At 40.7% G+C, this 25392-nt stretch overlaps 1 protein-coding gene across 1 annotated transcript in view; it reads right to left on the reverse strand.

The window, feature by feature from the left end:
* The window catches only part of LOC149959854 (cytochrome P450 1A4-like), a 32901-nt gene extending 14646 nt beyond the window's left edge, over positions 1 to 18255 (reverse strand). The window contains exons 1-3 of the mRNA XM_090167402.1: positions 18120 to 18255; positions 17873 to 18055; positions 6265 to 6358 (exon numbers count right to left, since the gene is read on the reverse strand). Of these exons, the coding sequence (XP_090023528.1) occupies positions 6265 to 6358; positions 17873 to 18055; positions 18120 to 18255 (413 nt within the window). The remainder of the gene's footprint in view (positions 1 to 6264; positions 6359 to 17872; positions 18056 to 18119) is intronic.
* Between the last annotated feature and the right edge of the window lie 7137 nt (positions 18256 to 25392).

Raw genomic sequence — 25392 nt, forward strand, 5'->3', positions numbered from 1 at the left:
GCGATTTGGAGACCCAAGTGGTATCCGACGGAGACCTTGATACCATATATTCCGAATGAGACCTTGAGACTTGGATATCATATCTTTCGGTAGAGACCGAAAACTTGTATTCAAAGACTATTTATACGCTATGACCGGTAACACTGTGCATAGTCAATTAAATGCACCTTATTTCTGATACACGACAAGCTGCTTAATTACGTAAAATTGAGGGTATTTTCTTGAAAAGCATCACACTGTCTGCAACATAATAAGTCCCGGGTCTTTGCTTTTAATTATCGTTTCTTCCGTTAGTTGTAATACATGTAAATAGGCGAATAATGTGTTTAAAGGATGATGCTCATACAGTTTATGCGATGTATATTTCAACAAGCCAAATCTGGAACCCGCTACCAGGTTACTTATGCTGTTTTCTAAAAAAAACAATTGGTAAATCGTGTAGAAATTTCACTAAATTTACAAATGAATAATGGCTGTTTAAAAAAACGGCCAATTCTACCGAAATTTCACTATATACCAGTGAAAAACTGGTGTTTTAACAACAAAAAACACATTAAATTCTATAGAAATTGAACTATAATTACCAGTGAAGTTTTTTTAAAACATTTGGTAAAGCTATATAAATCACTTTAATAAGAGGTTCAGAAATTAACTCAAATATCGAAATGAAATCTACTAAAAAGCCAAAGATAAACCATTAAAATAACCTAGGAAAAGTATTAAAACCAAGGAAAACTATAGAGATAAAACTCGGGTTTTCAATAGACATATTTTTGTATGGGCTTGATGGGATAGCTCGAAAACTTATAGAGTACTTTGGGAATATCTATAGACATTTGAAGTTTTTAAAACCATTAACATTTCCCAAAAAAAAGTTAGTGGTATTTTCTTCGAAAATTGTATAGAAAAAGATATTCCTATGGTGTCCCATAGCCTTTCTATAAACCTCTATATATTTCTATAGATTTTCTATACACGATTTTTGTACGGGTGTTCAAGACAAGATGGCTGCCATTAATGACACAGGAAAGAGGCCAACGCTTTCGGAAAACCGCCTGGGTTTCTAAATTGGTCCGAAATGCAGTAAAAGAGGAACGTTTAAAAATTGAAAAAGCGAATAACGTCATAGTCTTGGGCTCAGGAGATTCTGAACTAGACGATCCGGCAAAGGCAGAAAACTGGCTCGCTACAACCCTGGATATCCCCTCAACTGTCCTTGAAGTAACTGCTACTCAACGATTCCTAGGAGGAGCAAAAAGTTCGAAACCTCGACCAGTACGAATAGTTCTACGATCTAAATCTATGAAGGCCATGGTACTTGATATAAAGCTAAGAATCTGAAAGCGGACGAAGGAGATAATCAAATCTCCATTCGCCCTGATTTAACGAAAAGAGAATTGTATTCGCACAAAACTTGGGCTCGAAATCGACATTTGAAACTTCAGCAAGGAAAATCCCCTGTGGAAACATCCTCAAGTGTAGATGGTACCAGCGCTAATTCACCGGAAGGCGGTGGGACATGACAACATTACTCTCGACTGCACGCCGGCTGTAAAGGGAATGAAACTAGACCAGGAAATTGTAAACGATTTAAAAAAGGAAAACGGAAACGGCCTGATAAAAATTTGAATTTAACATTTATGAACATTCAAGGAGGGAAAAAACGTGAAAAATGGGCTGAAATACAACGTATTATGGAAACGAATAAAATAAAAAAATTTCGGTACAGCTGAAACTCATTTCAGAGATGACGAATATCCCGAACTTTCCTCGAACTATAAATGGATCGGTCTAAATCGTAAAAATAAGGAAAAGAAGTTAGGAGGTCTCGGAATAGTTTTAGACTCTACTATCAACTGTACCATTTTGAAAAACTGCCAGGAACATTTCTGGACAAAAATTACAGTAAATAATTTTGAGTTTGTTCTCGGGGTTGTGTATTTCGCCGCTATTAGTCCCGTTTCAAAAGAGTGGAACGAATCCATAACCCGTTGTATCAGCACTGATATTACGGAACTAAATCCAGGCGACTCTAGACCGCTCTGTCTTGCTGGCGACTTTAACGCGCACATTGTGGATTTGGATGGCTATGAAGATGCAAGTGGTCGACTCCTAAATAATTTAGTAGCCCAACACTGCCTCGATATAGGCAATCTTAGTGTTAAATGTGAAGGTACTATCACGTGGTCCTCAAGAGGACAAGCCACTAGTATCGATTACCTGTTGTTCAATAAACCAATGGAAGACCGCCTCTTGCGTCTGGAAATTGATGAAGATAACAGGATTAGTAGCTTTAGTGACCACAATGCACTAACCGCCAACTTCAAGGTAACAGTGCCGCATAGGTCGAAAATTACACCAAAAAGAAACGGACGGTGGAAAATAACTGAGGATAAACTAAAATCCTTTTCTGAAACCCTCCCTCTGCATCTTACTGATAACACTATTGATGACTACGATACTCTTCAGGATTGCATTATTACTGTAGCTAACTCGACCATAGGTCGTACTAACCCTACGAAATTGGGAAAGACGAATCACACCGAGAAGCGATGGTTTGATGATGAGGTTAAGAAAGCTATCAGAGAGAGAAAGCTGGCAAACCAGGAATACCGTAAAATAATTAAAACTGGTGTTCCGCACTCCTCAGAGTCGGCGAGTTTACTCTGGCAAGACTATCTTTCTAAGAAAAGATTTGTGGGAGAGTTAACAGCGAAGAAAATTAAAGAAGTAGATATCCAGACCACGGAAGCCGTCAAAACAGCGGGAAGGAAGGCGCCAAAAATGTTTTGGCAACTATTTAAAGACCAGACAATGGCTACGGAGGCCACTGTGTTAAAGGACCGGGAAGGACGTAAATATACTGATACCTTGGACAAAGCGAAGTTAATCGAAGACCATTTTCGTGGCTTAAACGAAACTTTTCAATCAAACCACCATGACTTATATACAACGACTGCGTTGGAATACCTAATGCAACGTCCTGATAAGGACCCTTGCTTTTTACTACAGGAGATATCTATGGTCGAATTAAATAGTGCGGTATCAAATCTTCCAACAGGAAAAGCGGCGGGGGAGGACTCAATCACCAATGAACTAATAAAAGCACTTGATCCAAAAGCTAGGGAAGTTCTCTTAAAAATGTATAACAAAGTTTTAGCCAGTGATGATATTCCAGAAGCTTGGGGAAGAACAGAAATAAAACTACTTTTCAACGGAAGTAATAAAGACGAAGAGCTCCTAGACTCTTACAGACCAATCGCGCTGTCACAGTGCTTGTCTAAATTATACGCTTCGATACTCAGAGATAGACTTCAAAAATTCGTTGAGACGAACCGTATACTCTGTGAACTCCAAAATGGTTTCCGGAGTGACCGAAGAGGTTCCGACAATCTGTTTATACTAACTCAACTTATTGAAACGGCAAAGTTGGAATCTCGCTCGTTGTACGTTGCTTTCCTCGACCTATCAAAGGCCTACGAGGCAACTACAAGGTGCTATAAAACACAAGGCGACAAATTCACACGATTTATACGCCGTTGCCCGCACACTGTGGAAAGCTGTGGCAGTGCCTGGTTTGACGTAGGCCCCCTCCACTATTAAAACCATGGATATGGCCCAAACAGCCATTGGTAAATGCGCAATAGGAGGAAACTTCCTAACGGCAAACGCTGCAATTAAAGGGGAGATGGCTTGGTCTTCTTTCACGGAAAGAGAAGCCAAAAGCAAACTTAACTACCTAGGTCGTCTCATGCATATGGATGACCAACGTGTCGCCAAGCAAGTATATCTCTACCTTCGTGGAATGGGGCACAACACTAAATGGGCTAGCAGGACCGAACTCTTAGACAGGAACTACGGTGTCGGACATAGTCGTTCAAATTGCACAAACTACCGTGAATGGCGTAATGTGGTGGAAAAAGCGGTGCTTGAAAACTCGAACCAAAAATGGCTGGCGGACGTTTCTAAGCATCCCAGTCTCGCCGTTTATTCAATCAAAGAAACTCCCGCTATCGAATCTTTCTACAACAATGACCGTGGAAGCCATTTGTTTTTCTTGGCTCGTACGGGTGCCCTGCCGACTGCCTCGCGCCGTTCACAAGTCTTCGGCGACGACCCTGCGTGTCCCATCTGCGGCTTCGAGGTCGAAGATATTCCCCATATTCTCGAAAAATGTCCAGGTTTTGTTAACCACAGATCTGATGAGATTACAGAGATTGCGACTATCTTGGTTTTTGTGAGCCGTTAAACTGGGACGCCATACGTCAAACTAAACAAATCCTAGTTAATTGGGCAAACGAACGCTTAATACCCAAATAAAAAATTAACATTTGGTTTTGAAGCTAAATTTAAATTCTATGTGTTTACATATGTCAATGTACAATTGTAAATAATGTAAATATTTTTCTGCTTTAATGTACCTGAGAATCTAATTATTAGACTCCTCCCTGTTACGAAAGGGATCCATGTAATGGAAAGGTGAATAAACATTAATTCATTCATAGTTGTTAAAGCTGGAACCCTTAGTCTCCTAGCAACCAAAAAATATTAGACCCAGTCCGCCACTGATTATTATAATGCCATTTTAGAAAACATATCGATAAACCAAGCAACAATTTAATTTAAAGATAATTAAAATGTGGATAAGCCTTGGTTATATTAGTGACTCTCTCTATAGCCAAGATAGCAATGCTGGAATCTATTGACGCTAAGTGAAAATGCTATTACTCTGCGTCGACCGAAATCCGAAAACCAAAATTTGACGTTCGACGCCGTGTTCAAATGTAGTTATTTTCGCGTAAATAAAAACCAAGCTTAATATACCAAAAAAAAGTCTATAAAGAAAAAAGAAACGGTTCATTGTATCGTCGGCGGCGGCGGTGGCGGCGCGATCGGTGCGTTCAAAATTATTGGCGGCGGCGCAAGCCTCTAATCGTAGCCAACGGTGGCATAATTGAACCTTTGTAATCTATTCAGTATTTATTTGATTTAGTCACATTAAAACTAATCAATTATTTTATTATCAAACCGTGAGTTCATTAAACTTCAACTTCCCGACTTTTGATTGGTCAAATTCAAGTTATTTGAACTAATAATATGGCGAGCAACAACTTTCTAATGGGAACCAAATCCGTAAACCCAACGGTTCTCTAGATAGTTTTTGAATGACCTTGAAGACATGGTTCAAGGTCATTCAATTTTACACTAGTTAATGTCCCCCTGCACGAGGAATGTTCCATAGAAGTTTAAAATTAAAAAAAAAAGATTTTGAGTTATTTATTATTTTTTGTTATTTAGTGGACACCCTGTACATCAGATTATCCGCAATTTACGTTCAGATATTATCAGACCAGTTGATATGGGTCTGATATCAAACTAGATAGTTTACACCCGAAACTATTTAATCTGAATTCATTTTAAACTAACAGATACACGGGGTACAGATTTAAGATGCCTCGAAGTATTCAATTTTATAAATCCACTGATTAAATTTTTTTCGAAATTTTAATCCCTGTTTAGTTTGATTTGTTTCGCAGAAAATTAAAGGGTGCCATCAGCCTCGTAAGGGGATGACAGTGGGGGCTGAAATAGCCTTATTTTTAACGCGGAAGGAGACAAATTTTTGGTAATACGAAACTTTACAAAACACGCGGTCATTTCGCAGAAATTCGGATTTCAATCTCAGTCGCAACGGACGGAGTTTTTGTCACCTTGGCCTAGTTTGCTTTTATTGGAATTTAATTAGAATTAACATGGAACGTTGTTCTTGTTCAACGAATTGTCTTAGTGATTGATTTTTTTTTCGTTTGTCATGTATTTTATTATTACTATTAATTTCATTACTCGACATAGTTAAAACCGAAAATTTTAAAACAGACTGGCGAACTCGCGGAGGAATACTACGCGGTTATCGTACATTCGTTTAGCGTGACGTGCGCCATCTAGTGGCGGTAATCGAAATCAAAATCCGGACTGGCTAGGGGGGGCGCAAGTTTCTCCCCTTACGAGGCTGATGGAACCCTTTAATACTAAACGTATAATCCAGATGACTGATGAGCTGGCTGAATCTGATGAGAATAACTATAGCGGAACAGTTCATATCGGTTACTTGAGATAATGAATCAGATTACTCGGTGAGCGGAATATCCAAGATTAAATCGATCCGACTACCTAATCTTCAAATATCTCAAAATTACTACCTGAATAACCTGATCAGTTGGCCGTTGGAAGCACTAGTTTAACGCAAGTTTCGAAAAATCGTACCTGATAGCTCCGGCAGCAACCTTCCTACTGACCTCCCAGTTCCGGTTATTCGGTTCGAATGCTATTCCAACGAAGCTATTTCGCATGTGGTTTACTGGGGTTAATAATAAGAAAAATAATCGTCAGTTAGGCTAATACCCAAGGCACCACCATAGGCCTAAGTCAACTAGCGACTTGTAAATATTGTCAATATTTATTTCCATAAAATCCTCGTCGACTGTCTGGCCTCCCGCCGAACGTTACTGCCAGAACTTTGGCAACACCTTTGGAAATCTAATTAATAACTGGTTTCAGTGGCGTAGCCAGGATTTAGTTTCGGGGGGGGGGGGGCACGCCATTGAAAAACAAGTAAAAAAATTTAAAATATTTGTACGTAAGACCATACGTTTCGGCGGGGGCATGTGCCCCCTATGCCCCCAATGGCTACGCCACTGACTGGTTTTAAGTCCAGTAGTAGTAGCATAAACTATATATTTGACTTTGACATGGAGTTTCTAGAAACATCTATGGCCAATGGCGTAGGAGGGTGGTGGACAGCCCTTCATGCCACGCGACATATTAGCTCCCTACACTTACTATTACCGTTAATTTAATTTGGTATAAGATATGAAACCCGGATTTTTACGTGCTACCACATGGATGCCACCTAGGAGCAACAAACACAAGGAGAACGCAGCTAACTTTTAAACACGCTAACGCAGAGTTGTGTACAAATTTCATTGGACGAGCTGAACGTTTTATGGGCAAGGGGAGAAGACAATTTCAGTATTTCCCCCTTCCGACGGCAGCAGGCGCTAAAGCGTCTAACCAATGAAAAACGTACACATGAAAATGTACGACTTTTGACGGGTTGGTTTCTCCTTGTGTAGGGTGCTGTGTTTGTTGTTGCTAGATGCCACAAAGGTATATAGTTTCTTAAATGAAAGCTTGTTTCCGGGAAAATGAAGTAAATTACGTCACTTCCAACTCCGTGACGAAAAACGCGTCATCTACTTTGTAAAAAGTTAAGGAAACAAATTTCGAAAAAAGGCAGAATTCCTGGGGCGTTTCTGACCTCGACAATAAATTACCTCGTGCCTCGCGATCACGAGATTTTGTTTCCATGATAACCAGTGACGCATTATCCATAAGGCTGACTAGACTGAAGCCTAGGAGCATTACAGGGGGGAGGGGATGCCAAGGGGTTGAGGGGCCCACGCATTATAGGGGGAGGGGATCCCAAGGGGTTGACGGGCCCAAAGAAGCTCGAAGCCTAGGGGCCCTGCCATGGGTTAATACGGCACTCACTGATGGTAACATTTTCAATAGTGGAAGTATTATAATAATGTTTTAATTATAGGCCTCTAATAGGGACTTGACCGCATGACGTATTTATATGTCACCAATGCTTTGACCTCCATTCTGGTTTACTTTTTATTCCAATTTAAAAAACCATGGGTGACGTCATGCTGCCAAGACCCTATTGGAAAAAACATACCAGCAAGGAGGCCATAGAAAAAAGTACGACGTGACGCCACGCTGCCAGTCCCTATTGTACGTTCCGAGTAAAACAAAGTCTCATTATGTTACATTAGGTGCCACCATTAAGCAGTTTTAGCAACACATGGAAATGTATGAACCTGAACGCTTACAGCAAAATTTCTTAGCGCTTGCAGTTTTGAATATAGACCATGGTTGCCTTAAATATTTCCTCGAGATGTATAATCGTAAGATTATAATTACTGGTCAGGTCCATGTCTTCCGCATGTTAAATTTCTACTGAGCACCAATTCCATAAAGAGCACTCAGCGTTGATGAAATTCAGACTAGAGATGGGTCTTGGGGCTGCTAACTGCGGGCTTACCCGAACCGACCCGACCCGAGCCCGCCTCGAGGCGGGTTGGGTTTTCGAAATAAATAATTTTGGCGGGCCGGGTCGGGTCGGGTTTTCGAAATGAATATTTTTGGCGGGCCGGGCATTAAAACTAGCCGGTCCGACTCATCTCTAATTCAGACTAAGTTATTAAGCCTAATACGCGCTAGTTTTCTTGTTGTCATTGTAAATGTGTGCCGGGAACCGAGGCTAGATAATTTCCATTATATTTTCTCGCCAGAAGCGCTGATCTTTCAGTAATTATATCAACTGCGACACTTATGGGACATAAATTATAATAGACTTATGTATAACCGTTTCGGTCAGATTTCTACTTCTTCGAGATTTTTTTTGTAACCTAGCCAACAAAACAGATTCCTATCTTAGTAACATATCCTAATCTAACCCTAAATAACCTAACAAAAGGCGTCATAGATCCCAACACAATGAAACTCCCCATTATAATATGGAGAAAAGGCTAGTCGACTCGCAGAGTTGGGCAAAACTCTGAGTGAGTTTGTGCGAGTGATTTGGCCCCCACACTTTTCACAATCCACTCCCTAACAAAAAACTCCACTGGTTAGATCAATTTTCAAGACTATCAAAAGAAGGCGGGAATTTGAATTTAATTTAATGACTTTACTGGAGAGCGTGGTGCTATCTATTAACGACAAAGGAGGCTAAAATATACTTTTTGGACCGAATTCAAATTTCCCGCCTTAAATTTTAAGTTTCCCGCCAAGAACAGAAGTGAAATTGGTGACCTAGGCCGCGTTCAGTGACGCTCAACGGAGGGGAAATTGTGAATTAACCGTTGATCTCCGTTTGCAATCGTGACGCCACGTCTGTTGAACACTTTTTTACGATTGTTGTAAATTTTATAAAATATCGTCTGTCGTGTCGTCTGCAACTAGCCTTCCCGCGTGCTGTGACGTCACTTTTGCGTTTATCAACAAAATAACCGGCTCTTCCAGCCGCTTATTTCATTTACACTCCGTTTGCGAACGTGACGTCAGTCCCAGAAGTGAAAAAAGTCGTACAGTAGCGAATGCGCATTCAACGGTCCAACCGTTTGCTGTTACTGAACGCGGCCCCTGATTTATCTCACTCTTTGGGGAAGAGTGCACTTGGCGAGTAACGAAAAGCGAGAGTGGGAGAAAATGAAATTTTTAATTTAGTTCCACTCTCACTTTTGAGCAGGGCCGTATTAAAGCATGTGTCAAGTGTACCATGGCACAGGGGCCCCCAAGGTTAGGGGGCCCCCGGATTCGAAATAAATGTTTCTATTTGTATTTTATGCTTATAACCAACATTGTCGACAATAGAGTCAAAAAGTAAGGTTTGAATTTTCTTCGGGACCCCAAATTCTAGTTAATTAATTGTGTTAATCAGGCCCTGCTTTTGAGTGAGAGTGTATCTCTAAATATCACTATCGATTTTGCCCATGTCTGTAGCCGAGCTGTGCTGCAAACCATTTAGTTGATGCACTGTAATGGCAGCCGGTGTGTGTGGGCTGACTGACATAAAAGGGGGAAACAGAATCACTAGCGTGGGTATGCTACCTGGGTAGTTCCTTGTTTAAAGAACAAATTTTTTAAGCCCTCATTCACGCGCCAACAGGTTGAATTTGTCTTACAAAACGACTCCTTAGCTTTTCTCCATGGCTATAACCAGAATTTATTTCTACTCGGGGAGAATGACTATGTTGAGACGATTCATGATAATTTCTCCAGTGTTCCAAGAATACCACTTTAATATTGTGTATACCACTGGTAAATAGTGGCAAAATTAAATAGGGGTAAATTGGTAAATCTACGATGTTAAGGCCTAACAATTTGCAAGTTTAACTGAAATAATAGCTATAGCTACTAGCTTTTTTGTTTATTTTAGAATTGATATAGTAATTATTAATTAAAATCCACCGTTATCGAAGGAAATAATGGTCAGCATTTGACAGAGAGACTATTTGAAATCGCGAGGCGGTGACATGGTTGCCAGGGAATATAATTCAAAATTTTCATCTTGAGCGCGGACCAGAATACCACAAATGCACTACTTCGCGCGTAATGCGCTATCCTTATTGGTTAGAAATATCACGTGATCACTAGCTCTTTAAAAAGGGTGTCAAGCATGGTGGAAGGTAAAATCTGGAGGCAGTGATAGACTTTCTCCCCCTATTTACTTTTGATAGTGGTAAATAATGGTAATTATGGTAAATTTAACATATTGGTTTATATTGTATAATAACATTTGGAATCCAGAAAATCATTCGAAAAAGGAATATATCAACTTTAGATGATCTGAAAGGGACTTTCAAGGGAGAGCTGTGGTGGGGTTGAAGTCGATTTAAAATACTTCATTCGGTCATCGTTCGTCGCATTTACAAAGTTACACTCTGGTGACATTTCAGTGCGGATTAATCCACCCGGTTAAATCCAGTTTAAACCACTTAAAAAAATCCGGATTTTCCTAAATTTCGGTCACTTCATCCAACAATTTCCCGGACAAATCTTTTCTATTCGGTGTCTTATACCCTGGGCGCAATTGCTTTATCATTTCCGTAAAATAGGCATTATGATGTCACTGGCATACTAATAAAATACTGAGAACTAAAATCTCTGAAAGAGAAGTAGTGGGCTAAGCCTAAGGACATCGCACTTCTTCAATGGGATTTGGCTTTCGACCGATGTTGTTGGGCTTGATCAAAGGAGCAAAATTGTCCATCGCCATTTTTTCCTAGCTCCTATAGTTTGGCCAGTAGCAGCGGTCAAAAGTGGGTGAAACTTAGTATAGTCTATTTGTTAAAAGAAGTCACGGCCCATCGCTTAGCACTCTATGTTTCCGCGTCGCTAGTCCGGGCTCACTATCAATAGAGTTCTCTTGCCGAAATACGGGGTGCTTCCCAAAACCGAGCGTCGTATTTGATTTCGTTCTGTTCGTACGACGCGACGTTCTGATCGAACGATTAACGAACTCAGTAAATAAATAGTTAAGTATTGAGTCTTAACTGACGTGTGATCGTGTCTTTAACCGACTATGTGCTGTATCGATAAATAAGTGTTGGATCTGTTGTTGAGTGACTGTTTCTTACGCAGGGCCGTCACCAGCCCAAAAACTTAGGTAGGGCCAATGGGCCATGGTAGGGCACATTTTGAGGTCTATAGTAACCGAGCTCGCTTCGCTCCATAGATATAAGAAATGTATAAAAAGGTCTAGATAAATTACGGGGCGTCTAAGCCTAACATAAAATACGGAATTGACACCTAGCAGACACCGAGGAAGGCACGTGACCCATCGCGCGAGCTCTCTTAGCATTTTAGTACTAAGTGCTTGACCTTTCCGCAGACCGTAGTCTTTAGACACCATCTGTTGGTGACTTTTAGTATAATTTTTAAGCGGGAGACAACGGCTCTCGCGACGATAGCACGAGCTTTCTTACCGATGGATGGCGCTTTATAAGGATAGCCTGCAGAAATTACGCGTTTCTGCTAGCTGTCACCTCCGTATTCACTCCCTTTGAAATATTTTATCTAGACCTTTATATACGTTTCCTATATCTATGCTTCGCTCACTCCGCGGCTACACAGAGTAAAGACGACTTTTATTAGTATTCACAATAACTGAATTCATACGTATTTCCTCTATAAAAAACGCAAATTAGCAATGACACTTTAAATTACAATATTTTAATTATGCAATCAGTTTTCGAGATAGATAGATCAATCGTTTTATTAGTTTTATTATAAACCAACGACTACCGGGCTACCTTTCACAAGCTGCACTTAAGACCTTTTCACACGAGCCAACTTTTCAAATCAAAATGGTGAGTCAGCAAAAATGGATCGGTGATCCATTTTTTTCTCGCGTACTTTTTTGGTGGATCAACTCATCGAACTTTTATTCACACGAACCAACTAGTTTACTCAACTCAAAGTTGACTCATCTAGTTGGATCAAAAAGTTGGCTCGTGTGAATAGACCTTTACTCCGATCCCTGGAACTAGGCTATGCCTGAATTTCTCTAATTCTACGGTAGAAGTCGGAGCTCTGCTGTTATATTACTATATATGCCTAGGCGGATATACGAGCCTGATTCTCGGATCGTACTTTGGATCGTATTTTATGTCGGGATCGTATTATAGACGTACGATCCCACCTTCCGATCGTATTATAGACGTACGATCCCACCTTCCGATCGTATATCGCACCGACCGCCTAAATATCGTACAAATACGATCCTGAGCGTACATCTGGAAACTCTGGAAGTGGGAATGGGGGTTATATGCGTCACAGTGTTCAGCGAAATCTAGATACGGATCTAGCTACGTTTTTAGGTACTTTTTTTAGGTACAAGATACTATTGTGGGTAAAAGATACTAACTTTTTTCAGGCGAACACAGACATATAAAAATCTCTTACACATACCTTTTTTCCGTATCTGTTTGCAAAGAATGTATCTTATGTTATGTATCTAAATTATTGCCCGTTGGTATTTATATTTTTTTTTGAGGGGCTATATCTGCGACGTTCCTTATCTGTATCTTTCTTGTTTTGGTAGTTATATTTTAATACATAGATAAAAAGATATACCAGGTACAAAGAGTGAAAACGGACGTAATTATGTTTTTAGTTGAATAAGCATTAATGATTTAAATTAATAAAACGTTTTTTTGAATTTGATTTGAATTTTGGGTTGCTATCAGGCATCTCTTCGGGGGGAATGTCTACCTCCCGGGCGTTAAGAGCTTGCCAATGGACATCACAAACACGTTTGTCTGGTAAAAACCACCTTCAGCCTAGTTATCTTCCCCCGAGGAAACGTTTCTGAGAGAAACACTGAGCATTATTAACGTTTGTAGCGCAAGAGTCAGACTCAGGGGCAGCCAGGTGCCTTTTTCGTGAAGTGGGTACTGTAGGCTTGCGGCCCCCCAAAAATCACATTTCAAGCGGTCCCCAGTCAAACTAAAGGGTAATTTTGGTCGAGACCTCGTGAGATAACGCTCACCAGCCCACCCGCCCAATCCACCCCTGTTCAGACTTTAAAAGAAACACCTACTCTTAACATGACGGACATCGTCGTTTGCCGTCATGAATGTAATTTAATTAGTATTTAGCATAAATGTGTCGGTACTATTAATACGGAAAGTATTGTGACTACCGCTGAGTTCAGTGTTTCTCCATCTTTCCGCTATTATCCTATCATAAAGGAAGACCACGAAGCAGTCGACGATATGACGTAGGGGAAGTAAGGTCAGCGCTAGGGCATGGCGACAAAGGCGACACCCTAGAGCGCGGCACTCAGCGGCACTTATTGGGGGCCAGCATAAATCCGTCAAGAGGGTGGCCGAAGTCTGGACCCGGAACCCCCTGGTCTAGCCCCTTGCCCGCACTTAGCGACATGTTTTAGGATCTCGCAGTTTGCGACACTTATTGGTATCCCGCACTTAGCGGGGGTTTTTGGTTCCCCCCGTACTTAGCGACACTTATTGGTATCCCGCACCCTATCCTTCTTGCCCGCACTTAGCGGCGGTTTTTGGTTCCCCCCGTACTTAGTAACACTTATTGGTATCTCGCACCCAATCCTTCTTGCCCGCACTTAGCGGCGGTTTTTGGTTCCCCCCATATTTAGCGACCCTTATTGGTATCCGCACTTATAGCGGGGGTTTTTGGTTCCCCCCGTACTTAGCGGAACTAATTGCGTTGAGAGAAGGGGCCCCTTCTCACTACTTAGGGCCCCGCACTCTCTAATTCCGAGCCTGAGGGGGGAAGTTGGACTTCACCTCACTCAAATTCTCACCCACTGGCTTTCTGAATCTACCTATCGGTCGATTTAACGTCTTGAGTTAGCTTTGTTGATATTCGGTCTATGCCTGCTCTTCTTTGAAATGTCCTGTTAAATTTCGCTACTCACAGGCCCGGAATGGCCCGGGCGGCTAGCCGGCGATCGCCGGTCAGATCGGTGCCAACTCAAATTGGGGGCCAAATAGGAAAAACTTGGCATTAATGGGAAATGGGGCCAACACGACCGCGTAGCCGGTGGGGCCAACTACTAGCCAGTCCGGCCCTGGCTACTGACAGTACATAGGATTCGTTTTGTATATCTAAACTGTACCTGTTATCTAGATACAGATATTTTTACCTTTAGATAAAATAATTTTTTACTGGGTATCTTTCCACTAACAATCAACAGATACGCTAGATACTTTAACCTTAGGTACAAATATATTTTACCTTTTACCTAAATACCAAATCGCTGAACACTGATACGTCATCAAAATTCGAAATTTTATCCAGCGCGCCGTCAAATTAGGCGTTTTAGAACGTGTGTCTACGAGTATGGCACGCCATCCAGGAGAAAATTCGCAGAAAATATAGGGCTACCTTTTAGAAATAAAGGCCTACCCTCAGAAATATACGGCTACCTTTTAGAAATATAGGCCTACCTTGTGTAAAAATATAGGCCTACCTTGTTTAAAAATATAGGACTACCTTGTTTAAAAATATAGGCCTACCTTGTTTAAAAATATGGGCTTGTCTTTTCGGTCGCTCAAAGCGGCACATCGCAAAATCTCAGAATATAATCAACTATAGTAGGATTCTACTATAGTGGCACTATTTAAGATAAATTGTTGCAGAAGTATATAATATTCACAAAAGTCTTCATCTCCGAGGCTGCACTCGAAAATAACGGAGGTGTACAATATTACAACATGAAATCTAAAATTTACTGTTAATTGTACTTTAATATATTTATCGTGTCTAGAACAGGTTTTTACTTGCAGCCTCGCTACGTTTACAGAAAAAAATACCTTTAATTTTACAGGATTTTTCCTGGTAATATTATAGTGAGACTAGCTCTCACAAGGAGACTACCCGAGGTGTTACACACCGATTTTGTTCAAACTCGGGGGATTGGTAGACCTTCATGTAACTTGAAAAATCCTAAAGGGAATTTATTCAATGGGCAACGGTTTTACTATGGCAACGAAAAATGTTTTTGACAACATAAAATTGAAATTTTTCCTATTTAAGCCATATCGGTTCATTTTCACCCATTTGGTTCAAATTGATCAAAATGTGATCAATTTGGATTTTTTTTCAGTGATTCCAGTGAAAATCAATTTTATCAATGAACCACAATAACAAACGTGTGGTGCTCTAAAAAGCAAGCCGAAAGTATCTACAAGGCGTAGAAGACAATGGACACAGTTCGTAGAGGGGGCGTGAAAGTCTGAATAACCGGAGGGAGAATGGATGTCTATACATGTAGCTAGAAGCCGTCACACTAGTCGCGCCAATTCTTTTATTCCAAGGTCGAAGATCACATATTTCGAGATAGATGCCGCTTGAATTCTAAATCTTCAATTGGTACGAAATTCAAATTTCAAAACAAAAATCTACAAAAAGCACTAAAATACGCAAATGACCAACTTTTTGGGCTCCGATTTAAGAAAAAATAATTTGGCTACCGAGAGTTTGATACTGGCTATCGATTAAAGTATCATTTATTATTTTACTACAAACCTGAAGAAAGTTATACCCCGGCCACGTAAAAAGTGACGCATCCAGTACTTTGCCATCCAGTTGGCGGCTTTGTAGCATATTTCGAGACTAGCTCTCACAAGGAGACATCCCGAAGTGTAACCCACCGATTTTGTTCAAACTCGGGGGATTGGTAGACGTTCATGTATGATGAAAAATCCTAAAGGGATTTTATTCAATGGGCAACGGTTTTGCCATGGCAACGAAAAATGTTTTTGATAACTTAAAATGGAAATTTTCCCATTGAAAATAACATGGGATTTGGACCGATTCCAAGGGAAAGATTTAAAAAAATTGAAAAATTTTAAAATACCAAAATTATAAAAAAAAAACTTAAAAATTGACGAAAAAAATCAAAATTTTTTAATTTTCTTCACAAGGAAATCGGTCAAAATCTCATGTTATTTTATGTTGTCAAAAACATTTTTCAAGTTACATGAAGGTCTACCAATCCCCCGAGTTTGAACAAAATCGGTGTGTAACACCTCGGGTAGTCTCCTTGTCAGTACAACTTACCCGGATAAGATTCGTTATGAACTTATAATACCTACATGGAGCCTTGTAGGAAAACGAAAATTTTAGGTAGGGACAAGGGCTTTAATATTTTTTTCTCGCGAATTTCTAGGTAGGGCCAAACCAATTCTAGGCGGGGCCGGGCCTTACGTATCAGCGAGTGTTGAATGTGGAATTCAAAGAAACGGTTAATCATATATATTCTGATTTCTTTAGTATTTATTTTATTATATTATTGCTCATAAAGTATTGAATAATAAATAATTCCACGTACGAAAATTCATTGAATAATAAGTTGCGAGAAAATAAATAATGAAGTAGAGGTATAAAAATCTTGGCAAGAAAACTCTATTGATAGTGAGCCCGGACTAGCGACGCGCGAGCGTAGAGCGGTAACCGATGGGCCGTGACTCCTTTTAACAAATAGACTATACTAAGTTTTGTCCACTTTTGAGCGCTGATACTGGACAAACTATAGGAGCTAGGGAAAAATGGCAATGGACAATTTTGCTCCGTTGATCAAGTTTAACAACATGTTTCATTTTGAAAAAAATCTGTCGAAAGCCAAATCCCATAGAAGAAGTGTGATGTCCTTTCAACTAACATTGTAAGTGTGAAACGAGCGCGAAAATTCCCGAAACGTTCTCTCTAAATAGAGGTACAACTAAATCTGGCTGGCGCGGGACCAATTTCTTTCAATAAGGAGACTTATTCAACTTTATCGTTCTACCGTGGCGGCATCTGTCTCTAGTGGTGGAAACTATATTGCAATTGAATTTTTTCGCGAATCTGATGCGAAATTGAAATGTATGATTTATCGTAACAAACAAACCTTTGAAGTTGTTTAAAAATAATTTTATTCTGTCAAAACGATCCTTTGTAACTCAAGTTACGGTGAGTTAGCTAATAATTATTTAGCCATGTAACTTTACAAAATATAGATGGCGCTACCGCCTAATTATAAAGATCAATTTCGTAGTCTTATCAGAACAATTCCCGCGTAACCATGGCAACCGAAATCGTAATTGTAATTCTAGCAGTATTATTCCCAATTCAATGGTCTAGAGATAGGAACTATAAGCAGACGACGATTCACTAGTTTTACGTGCTTAAAAGGGCTTGAAATAAGTTAAAAAACGCATATATTATTATTTTTGGAAAAATCCGTGTTAATCCTATAAAACCCGGTTTTAACCAGCAAAACACCATACCAGAGGATTTTTCTAGAAAATTCCGGTTTTTTTCCAACCCTGCCCCTCACACCTCCCTTGAAAGTCCCTATAATAATTATTTGCATTACTCTACCAGTCTGTTCTAAATCTTAAACGTTTTAACTCCAAAAATGTAGGTTACAGTTTTAAATATTGTAAATAATTCATGGAAATATATTATTTACCATTATCTACCATTATTTACCACTTTTCCTATTTTATATATTATTTACCATTATCTACCATTATTTACCACTTTTCCTATTTTATATCATAACGTTATTTACCGTTTTACCACACTTTTTAGGACCTGTTAGATCCCCTTCGCAACTCTGCAAATAGATCCTTTATCTCATTGGTTTCTTAAACCCTAATCTTCCGACACGATTTAAGGACCCGCTTGTGACGTTTTTCCTTGTCAACCTTTCGTGTCGGGTGAAAACTAGCTAACAATGAATACATGATTGATTATAAGTAGATCTGAAACGAACGTGATCTGATGTTGGTGGGTCTCGAGATGATGTCGTTTCTTCTTTCGATCAGACCCTCTCTGGCGATATTCCAATCAACCACGAACACAAAGGGGTTGTCCGCCATCCAAAGTGTGAAAATCCCTCCGTAATCTTTCTTGAAGTCGGTTATAATGTCTTTGACGTGTTTGTTCGCTCGGAAAGCTGATATAAAAAAGACTTTTAAACAAAGGCTTAAAAAATAAATCCAAATTTTCTTCGCATTTACCCAAAATATTCCCCAGGAAAGGAAGCGGAAATGGTCCCGGAGGATATTGCCTGATTCGAATCCATTGTCGCACCAAATAATACGAAAGTAGTCCCAGACAAAGAGCCACTAACCAAGACGTCTCAATGTTTGACATGGCTGACGAAAACGCGTCTAAATTATTCTTATCTTCCCACTAAAGCCCCTACAATTGAATGAAAAAAATTATAGATTTTTGAAGGCTATCGCTTCAGGCGGAAACCTTGAAGCGCTTAACCGTAGATTCAGTTAATTATTACGGAAACTTTCTATATTACAAGGCGTATAATCAGATATATATCTCTTACTAAGAGTAAAAGGGACATAATACCCAAAAGTGTGTCAACCCAACCTACTGACAAGGAGGCATCCCGAAGTGTAACCCACCGATTTTGTTCAAACTCGGGGGATTGGTAGACGTTCATGAATCATTAAAAATCCTAAAGGGAATTTATTCAATGGGCAACCGTTTTGCCATGGCAACGAAAAATGTTTTTGATAATACAAAATATTAAATTTTCCCATTGAAAATAACATGGGATTTTGACCTCAAATTGATCAAAAGTTGATCTATTTTGATGTTTTTATTGTCAGGTTTTATTTATTTTTTCTTTTTTTAGCATTTTCAAAATTTTGAAATTTGTTTAAATTTTTCACAAGGGGCCCTAGGAATCGGTCAGAATCCCATGTTATTTTCAATGGGAAAATTTCCATTTTTTGTTGTCAAAAACATTTTTCGTTGCCATGGCAAAACGGTTGCCCATTGAATAAATTCCCTTTGGGATTTTTCATCATACATGAACGTCTACCAATCCCCCGAGTTTGAACAAAATCGGTGGGTTACACTTCGGGATGTCTCCTTGGGAGAGCTAGTCTCGAAATATGCTACAAAGCCGCCAACTGGATGGCAAAGTACTGGATGCGTCACTTTTTAGGTGGCCGGGGCATAACTTTCTACAGGTTTGCAGTAAAATAGTAAATGATACTTCAATCAATAGCCAGTATCAAACTCTCGCTAGCCGAATTATTTTTTCTGAAATTGGAGCCCAAAAAGTTAATTATTTGCGTATTTTAGTGCTTTTTGTTGATTTTTGTTTTGAAATTTGAATTTCGTACCAATTGAAGATTTAGAATTCAAGCGGCATCTATCTCGAAATATGTGATCTTCGACCTTGGAATAAAAGAATTGGCGCGACTAGTGTGACGGCTTCTAGCTACATGTATAGACATCCATCCTCCCTCCGGTTATTCAGACTTTTACGCCCCCTCTACGAACTGTGTCCATTGTCTTCTACGTCTTGTAGAATGTAGATACTTTCGGCTTGCTTTTTAGAGCACCACACGTTTGTTATTGTGGTTCATTGATAAAATTGATTTTCACTGGAATCACTGGATTAGGTGATTAGGATCGTTTTTAATCATTAATACACCAGTTTGTTGAGAAATAATCTTTTGGTAAAAATTCCTTTAGGATTCTATAGTGCGCTTATCAAGTTAATGTACAGGGTGATTTGAATATTGTTTCTAATGAACGAAGTGATTGATTTTCTGGTGGTAAATTAACTTTTCGGTTGTTAACGACAGTCTGTAATATATATAAGGTAAACATTTACGGCAGGTGGTTCTTATATGCAATTCGTAAGCACTTTCAAGTAGAGACGAGTCGGGCCCCCGATTGAGTCGGGCTTTTTATGCCCGACCCGGCCCGAGCCCACTTCGGGCCGGGTCGGGCAGAAATAAATTTTAATATTTACGGGTCGGGTCGGGTCGGGTCGGGTCGGGTCGGGTCGGGCAAATTTATTTTTTGAAAATTTCGGGTCGGGCCGGGTCGGGCTACTTTTCAATCGTCCCGGTTTTTTTTTATTTTAAAATTAAATGGACCGGGTCGGACCGGGCCAATTTTCAAAAAGGCCGGGATTTTAAAAAAGGCCCGGCCTGACCCGACCCGACCCTTACCCGCGACTGCGTACTGTGTTGGTCGTGTGAAATGTTTCGGCCCTTCGGGTGTTGTACGAAGAGAGAGAGGGGGTGGGAGAGAGATAGACGTAATGAGTTCTGCGAGCAGCGCGACTAGCGTCTATTGCTATCATTTCAAGGTCGTCTCAGGACGACTCGCCTAAACTTCTCTTACGTTTCGTTTTGGTTTTACTTTTGCTTCACGGCGTTAAATTGCGAATAAGCCTTTCTATAAAGTCGAACTTGTTTTATTGTATCGCTTTCGTCACGAGATAAGTAGGAGTTCAGTTCAGTTTTGAAAGCTAGATCTTTATAAAAAGGGCGACTCGTCGAATTTTAATAGCTCTTCATATAAAATACGAGAGGTCACGTGATTACGTTAGATTCATCATGCAGTTAAATTTAGAGAGCGCGTGCATATTTTGGTTTTTGTTGAGCTCGCGCGAAAACGCACGAGACCCTCTACACGGAACTATTAGGAAGCGCGCGAGCCCGTTTACGCTTAAATATCAACACGCGCGTGGAACTTTTTAACAAGTTGAATAAGACATAAATAGAGTTTATGCTAGCGTCAATTGGCTATGATAGTTGAACGTTTCTTCTACGTCACGAGTGACGCGCCCGATACATCTAAACAAGAAGGCCAATGCTACTTTATAGAAAGGCCTATTTGCAAGTCGCTTGTCTCGGCGTACTTTGAAAAAATATAGCTAAAATAATTCTAGATATTCCCGCGTCACAAACGAGTGACGAACGTGTATTTTCCAGCACGCGACTGACACTTGGTCCTCGAAGAACGAATTTAAAAGGTTCAACTCTTTCGCAACTAACTGTTCTTCACAAAAATTGTTTAAATAAATAAATGCCTCTTGTTATATTTTGTATTGAATATCTACATCTACACTATATAATAAAATGAAAAAAAGCTTCATGCTATGGGTTGCGGCGGTTCTACGGGTCTTATCGGCAATTATCTGGTTTTTGGGTATTGTCGGGTTTTCGGGCCGGGCCGGGCAAAATCGATTTTTTAATTTATCGGGTCGGGTCGGGCAAAAATTATTTTCATTTTTTACGGGTCGGGTCGCGTCGGGTCGGGCAAAAATTATTTTCATTTTTTCGGGTCGGGTCGGGTCGGGTCGGGTCGGGTCAGGCAAAAATTATTTTCATTTTTTACGGGTCGGGTCGGGTCGGGTCGGGCAAAAATTATTTTCATTTTTTCGGGTCGGGTCGGGTCGGGTCGGGTCGGGTCAGGCAAAAATTATTTTCATTTTTACGGGTCGGGTCGGGTCGGGCAAAATTTTATTTTAATTATTTCGGGTCGGGTCGGATTGGGCAAAATTTATTTTTAAGTTTTTCGGGTCGGGTCGGGTCGAACCGGAAAAAAGAGGGCCCGACTCGTCTCTACTTTCAAGTGTTATACCTCGGTTGTAAAACTTGTAAAATGGACCAATATTGCATGTTCGTTAAATGTGGGAGCTCGAAAAACGCCAAGAAACATATGATCTTGGATTAAAAACGTTCCAAGATATGATGTTGAACGTTGAAAAAATGGTTACCAGCTGTAAATCGGACAGTAACTGATGTTAAATCATATCATTACGCGCGTTCTAAACACTTTATTGGTAAGAGTAATGGCAGTGCTACGTCACAAGACGTCACCCATGCTTTTTCCCATTCATAAAAAATTCACGCCAACAATGGCGGCTATGGCCAAAGCTACGGAGTGCGACTACTCTACTCCAGATAAAAAAAATTATTGCTCATTTTATGTTTGTTATTATTGTTTCAGCTAATAAATTCTTTATTGACAGTAATAAGGTTGGATTCTGTAATTTAGTGAATACCGTAAGCCGCTTAAGAATCTAAAATACTTTTATGACAATTACAACAAATGAGAGATAGGTTAAAAAACCGAGTAAAAAACTTAAATGTTACAACAAACTTCACGACCTATTTCAAGTTTCCAGTTGGAATCTTATATTCTTAATTATCACAATGAAACTAGCACTCACCAGTAGGGTACACAATAAAAAAAATCTTAATTTTCGGTTCTCACTTTTGGAGAGCTTCAACTAATTCGAGCAACTAAATCTCAAAAGTAATAACAACCCAAACTTGCCCCAGAAACGGTCGACATTCCGTGCTGGTTCACAACAAGTCGGCCCAGGCCGTAATATTAGTTCCACATCGGCGTATTCGGGTGGGCAAACTATACACCCTTAGTAGACACAGGTAGGCAAACTAATACAAAAGCTATTGAGGCCATGTGATGTCTTATCGTTTGATATATAAATTGCCATCCTAAGTTAAAGAGTGGATGCCGCCCACCCTCAGGATACGCGGATGGGCAAACCAATACAAAGGCTGTTGAGGCCATGTGATCCCCTATCGTTAGATATATAAAATACCATCCTAAGTTGAAGGATTAAAACTTGGGCGCCACCCACCCTCAGGGTACGCGGGTGGGCAAAGCAATATAAAAGCTGTTGAGGCCATGTGATTTCCTATCGTTTGATATATAATTTACCATCCTATGTTAAAGAGTGGCCACCGCCCACCCTCAGGATACGTGGGTGAGCAAACCAATACAAAAGCTGTTGAGGCCATGTGATTTCTTATCGTTTGATATATAAATTGAAATCCTAAGTTAAAGTGTGGATGCCGCCCACCCTCAGGATACGCGGGTGGGCAAACCAATACAAAGGCTGTTGAGGCCATGTGATTACCTATCGTTAGATATATAAAATACCATCCTAAGATGAAGGATTAAAACTTGGGCGCCGCCCACCCTCAGGATACGCGGGTGGGCAAACCAATACAAAGGCTGTTGAGGCCATGTGATTAACTATCGTTAAATAGACGGAAAGTACCAAAGGTGAAATAGGTAAGCAAAACACGACGAACATAATTCTTTTAAATTATTTAAATGAGTGGAAATATGATATAAAGAAATTCTTAAACTGGGTTTCAAATGTGTTTATTTTAGGAAATTTATATCAAACACTAGGCACCAAAAGTCATGTAAATTCGCAAATTTATAAAAAATACCCATGAATTTATTTTGCGGAAAAAGGGAAACCAGTTGAAGACGCGTCAGTGCGATGATTTCATCGCAATTTTTAGGGCGTATACCAATTTTCGCGGCGTACGATATCGTACCATTCGGTGACTCTCCCTTTAAGGGGGTTGGTCGGAGGGGGCGGAAATAAATAGCACTGCGTGCGCGTCAAAGAGTTCTATCGAATGAGACCAACTTGTTTTTTCGGTCACTCTCCCTTTAAGGGGGTTGGTCGGAGGGGGCGGATATAAATGGCACTGCGTGCGCGTCAAAGAGTTCTATTGTGCGCGTCAAAGAGTTTTATCGAATGAGACCAACTTTTAAGGGGGCTGGTTGGAGGGGGAGGAAATTAACGGCATTGCGTGCGCGTCAAAGAGTTCTATCGAATGAGACCAACTTGTTTTTTCGGTCACTCTCCCTTTAAGGGGGTTGGTCGGAGGGGGCGGATATAAATGGCCCTGCGTGCGCGTCAAAGAGTTTTATCGAATGAGACCAACTTTTAAGGGGGCTGGTTGGAGGGGGAGGAAATTAACGGTATTGCGTGCGCGTCAAAGAGTTCTATCGAATGAGACCAACTTGTTTTTTCGGTCACTCTCCCTTTAAGGGGGTTGGTCGGAGGGGGCGGATATAAATGGCACTGCGTGCGCGTCAAAGAGTTCTATTGTGCGCGTCAAAGAGTTTTTCGAATGAGCCCAACTTTTAAGGGGGCTGGTTGGAGGGGGCGGAAAATAATGGCACTGCCTGCACGTCAAAGAGTTCTATCGAATGAGACCAACTTGTTTTTTCGGTCACTCTCCCTTTAAGGGGGTTGGTCGGAGGGGGAGGAAATTAACGGTATTGCGTGCGCGTCAAAGAGTTCTATCGAATGAGACCAACTTGTTTTTTCGGTCACTCTCCCTTTAAGGGGGTTGATCGGAGGGGGCGGAAATAAATGGCACTGCGTGCGCGTCAAAGAGTTCTATTGTGCGCGTCAAAGAGTTTTTCGAATGAGACCAACTTTTAAGGGGGCTGGTTGAAGGGGGCGGAAAATAATGGCACTGCCTGCACGTCAAAGAGTTCTATCGAATGAGACCAACTTGTTTTTTCGGTCACTCTCCCTTTAAGGGGGTTGGTCGGAGGGGGAGGAAATTAACGGTATTGCGTGCGCGTCAAAGAGTTCTATCGAATGAGACCAACTTGTTTTTTCGGTCACTCTCCCTTTAAGGGGGTTGATCGGAGGGGGCGGAAATAAATGGCACTGCGTGCGCGTCAAAGAGTTCTATTGTGCGCGTCAAAGAGTTTTTCGAATGAGACCAACTTTTAAGGGGGCTGGTTGAAGGGGGCGGAAAATAATGGCACTGCCTGCACGTCAAAGAGTTCTATCGAATGAGACCAACTTGTTTTTTCGGTCACTCTCCCTTTAAGGGGGTTGATCGGAGGGGGCGGAAATAAATGGCACTGCGTGCGCGTCAAAGAGTTCTATTGTGCGCGTCAAAGAGTTTTTCGAATGAGCCCAACTTTTAAGGGGGCTGGTTGAAGGGGGCGGAAAATAATGGCACTGCCTGCACGTCAAAGAGTTCTATCGAATGAGACCAACTTGTTTTTTCGGTCACTCTCCCTTTAAGGGGGTTGGTCGGAGGGGGAGGAAATTAACGGTATTGCGTGCGTGTCAAAGAGTTCTATCGAATGAGACCAACTTGTTTTTTCGGTCACTCTCCCTTTAAGGGGGTTGATCGGAGGGGGCGGAAATAAATGGCACTGCGTGCGCGTCAAAGAGTTCTATTGTGCGCGTCAAAGAGTTTTTCGAATGAGACCAACTTTTAAGGGGGCTGGTTGAAGGGGGCGGAAAATAATGGCACTGCCTGCACGTCAAAGAGTTCTATAGAATGAGACCAACTTGTTTTTTCGGTCACTCTCCCTTTAAGGGGGTTGGTCAGAGGGGCGGAAATTAACGGCACTGCGTGCGCGTCAAAGAGTTCTATCGAATGAGTCCAACTTGTTTTTTCGGTCACTCTCCCTTTAAGGGGGCTGGTTGGAGGGGGCGGAAAATAATGGCACTGCCTGCACGTCAAAGAGTTCTATCGAATGAGACCAACTTGTTTTTTCGGTCACTCCCCCTTTAAGGGGGTTGTTCGGAGGGGGCGGAAATTAACGGCACTCATATATACGTTCTTGATAATAATATATTATAGATTGTCGTGAGTTGCTACCAAAGTTGGGAACATTTTAACAAGTTTAAATTTTTATTTTCTGTGAAATGAG

This window comes from Leiobunum rupestre, chromosome 2 (genome assembly GCF_980474605.1).
Source record: "Leiobunum rupestre chromosome 2, qqLeiRupe1.1.hap1, whole genome shotgun sequence".
NCBI classification, from domain to species: Eukaryota; Metazoa; Arthropoda; class Arachnida; order Opiliones; family Sclerosomatidae; genus Leiobunum; species Leiobunum rupestre.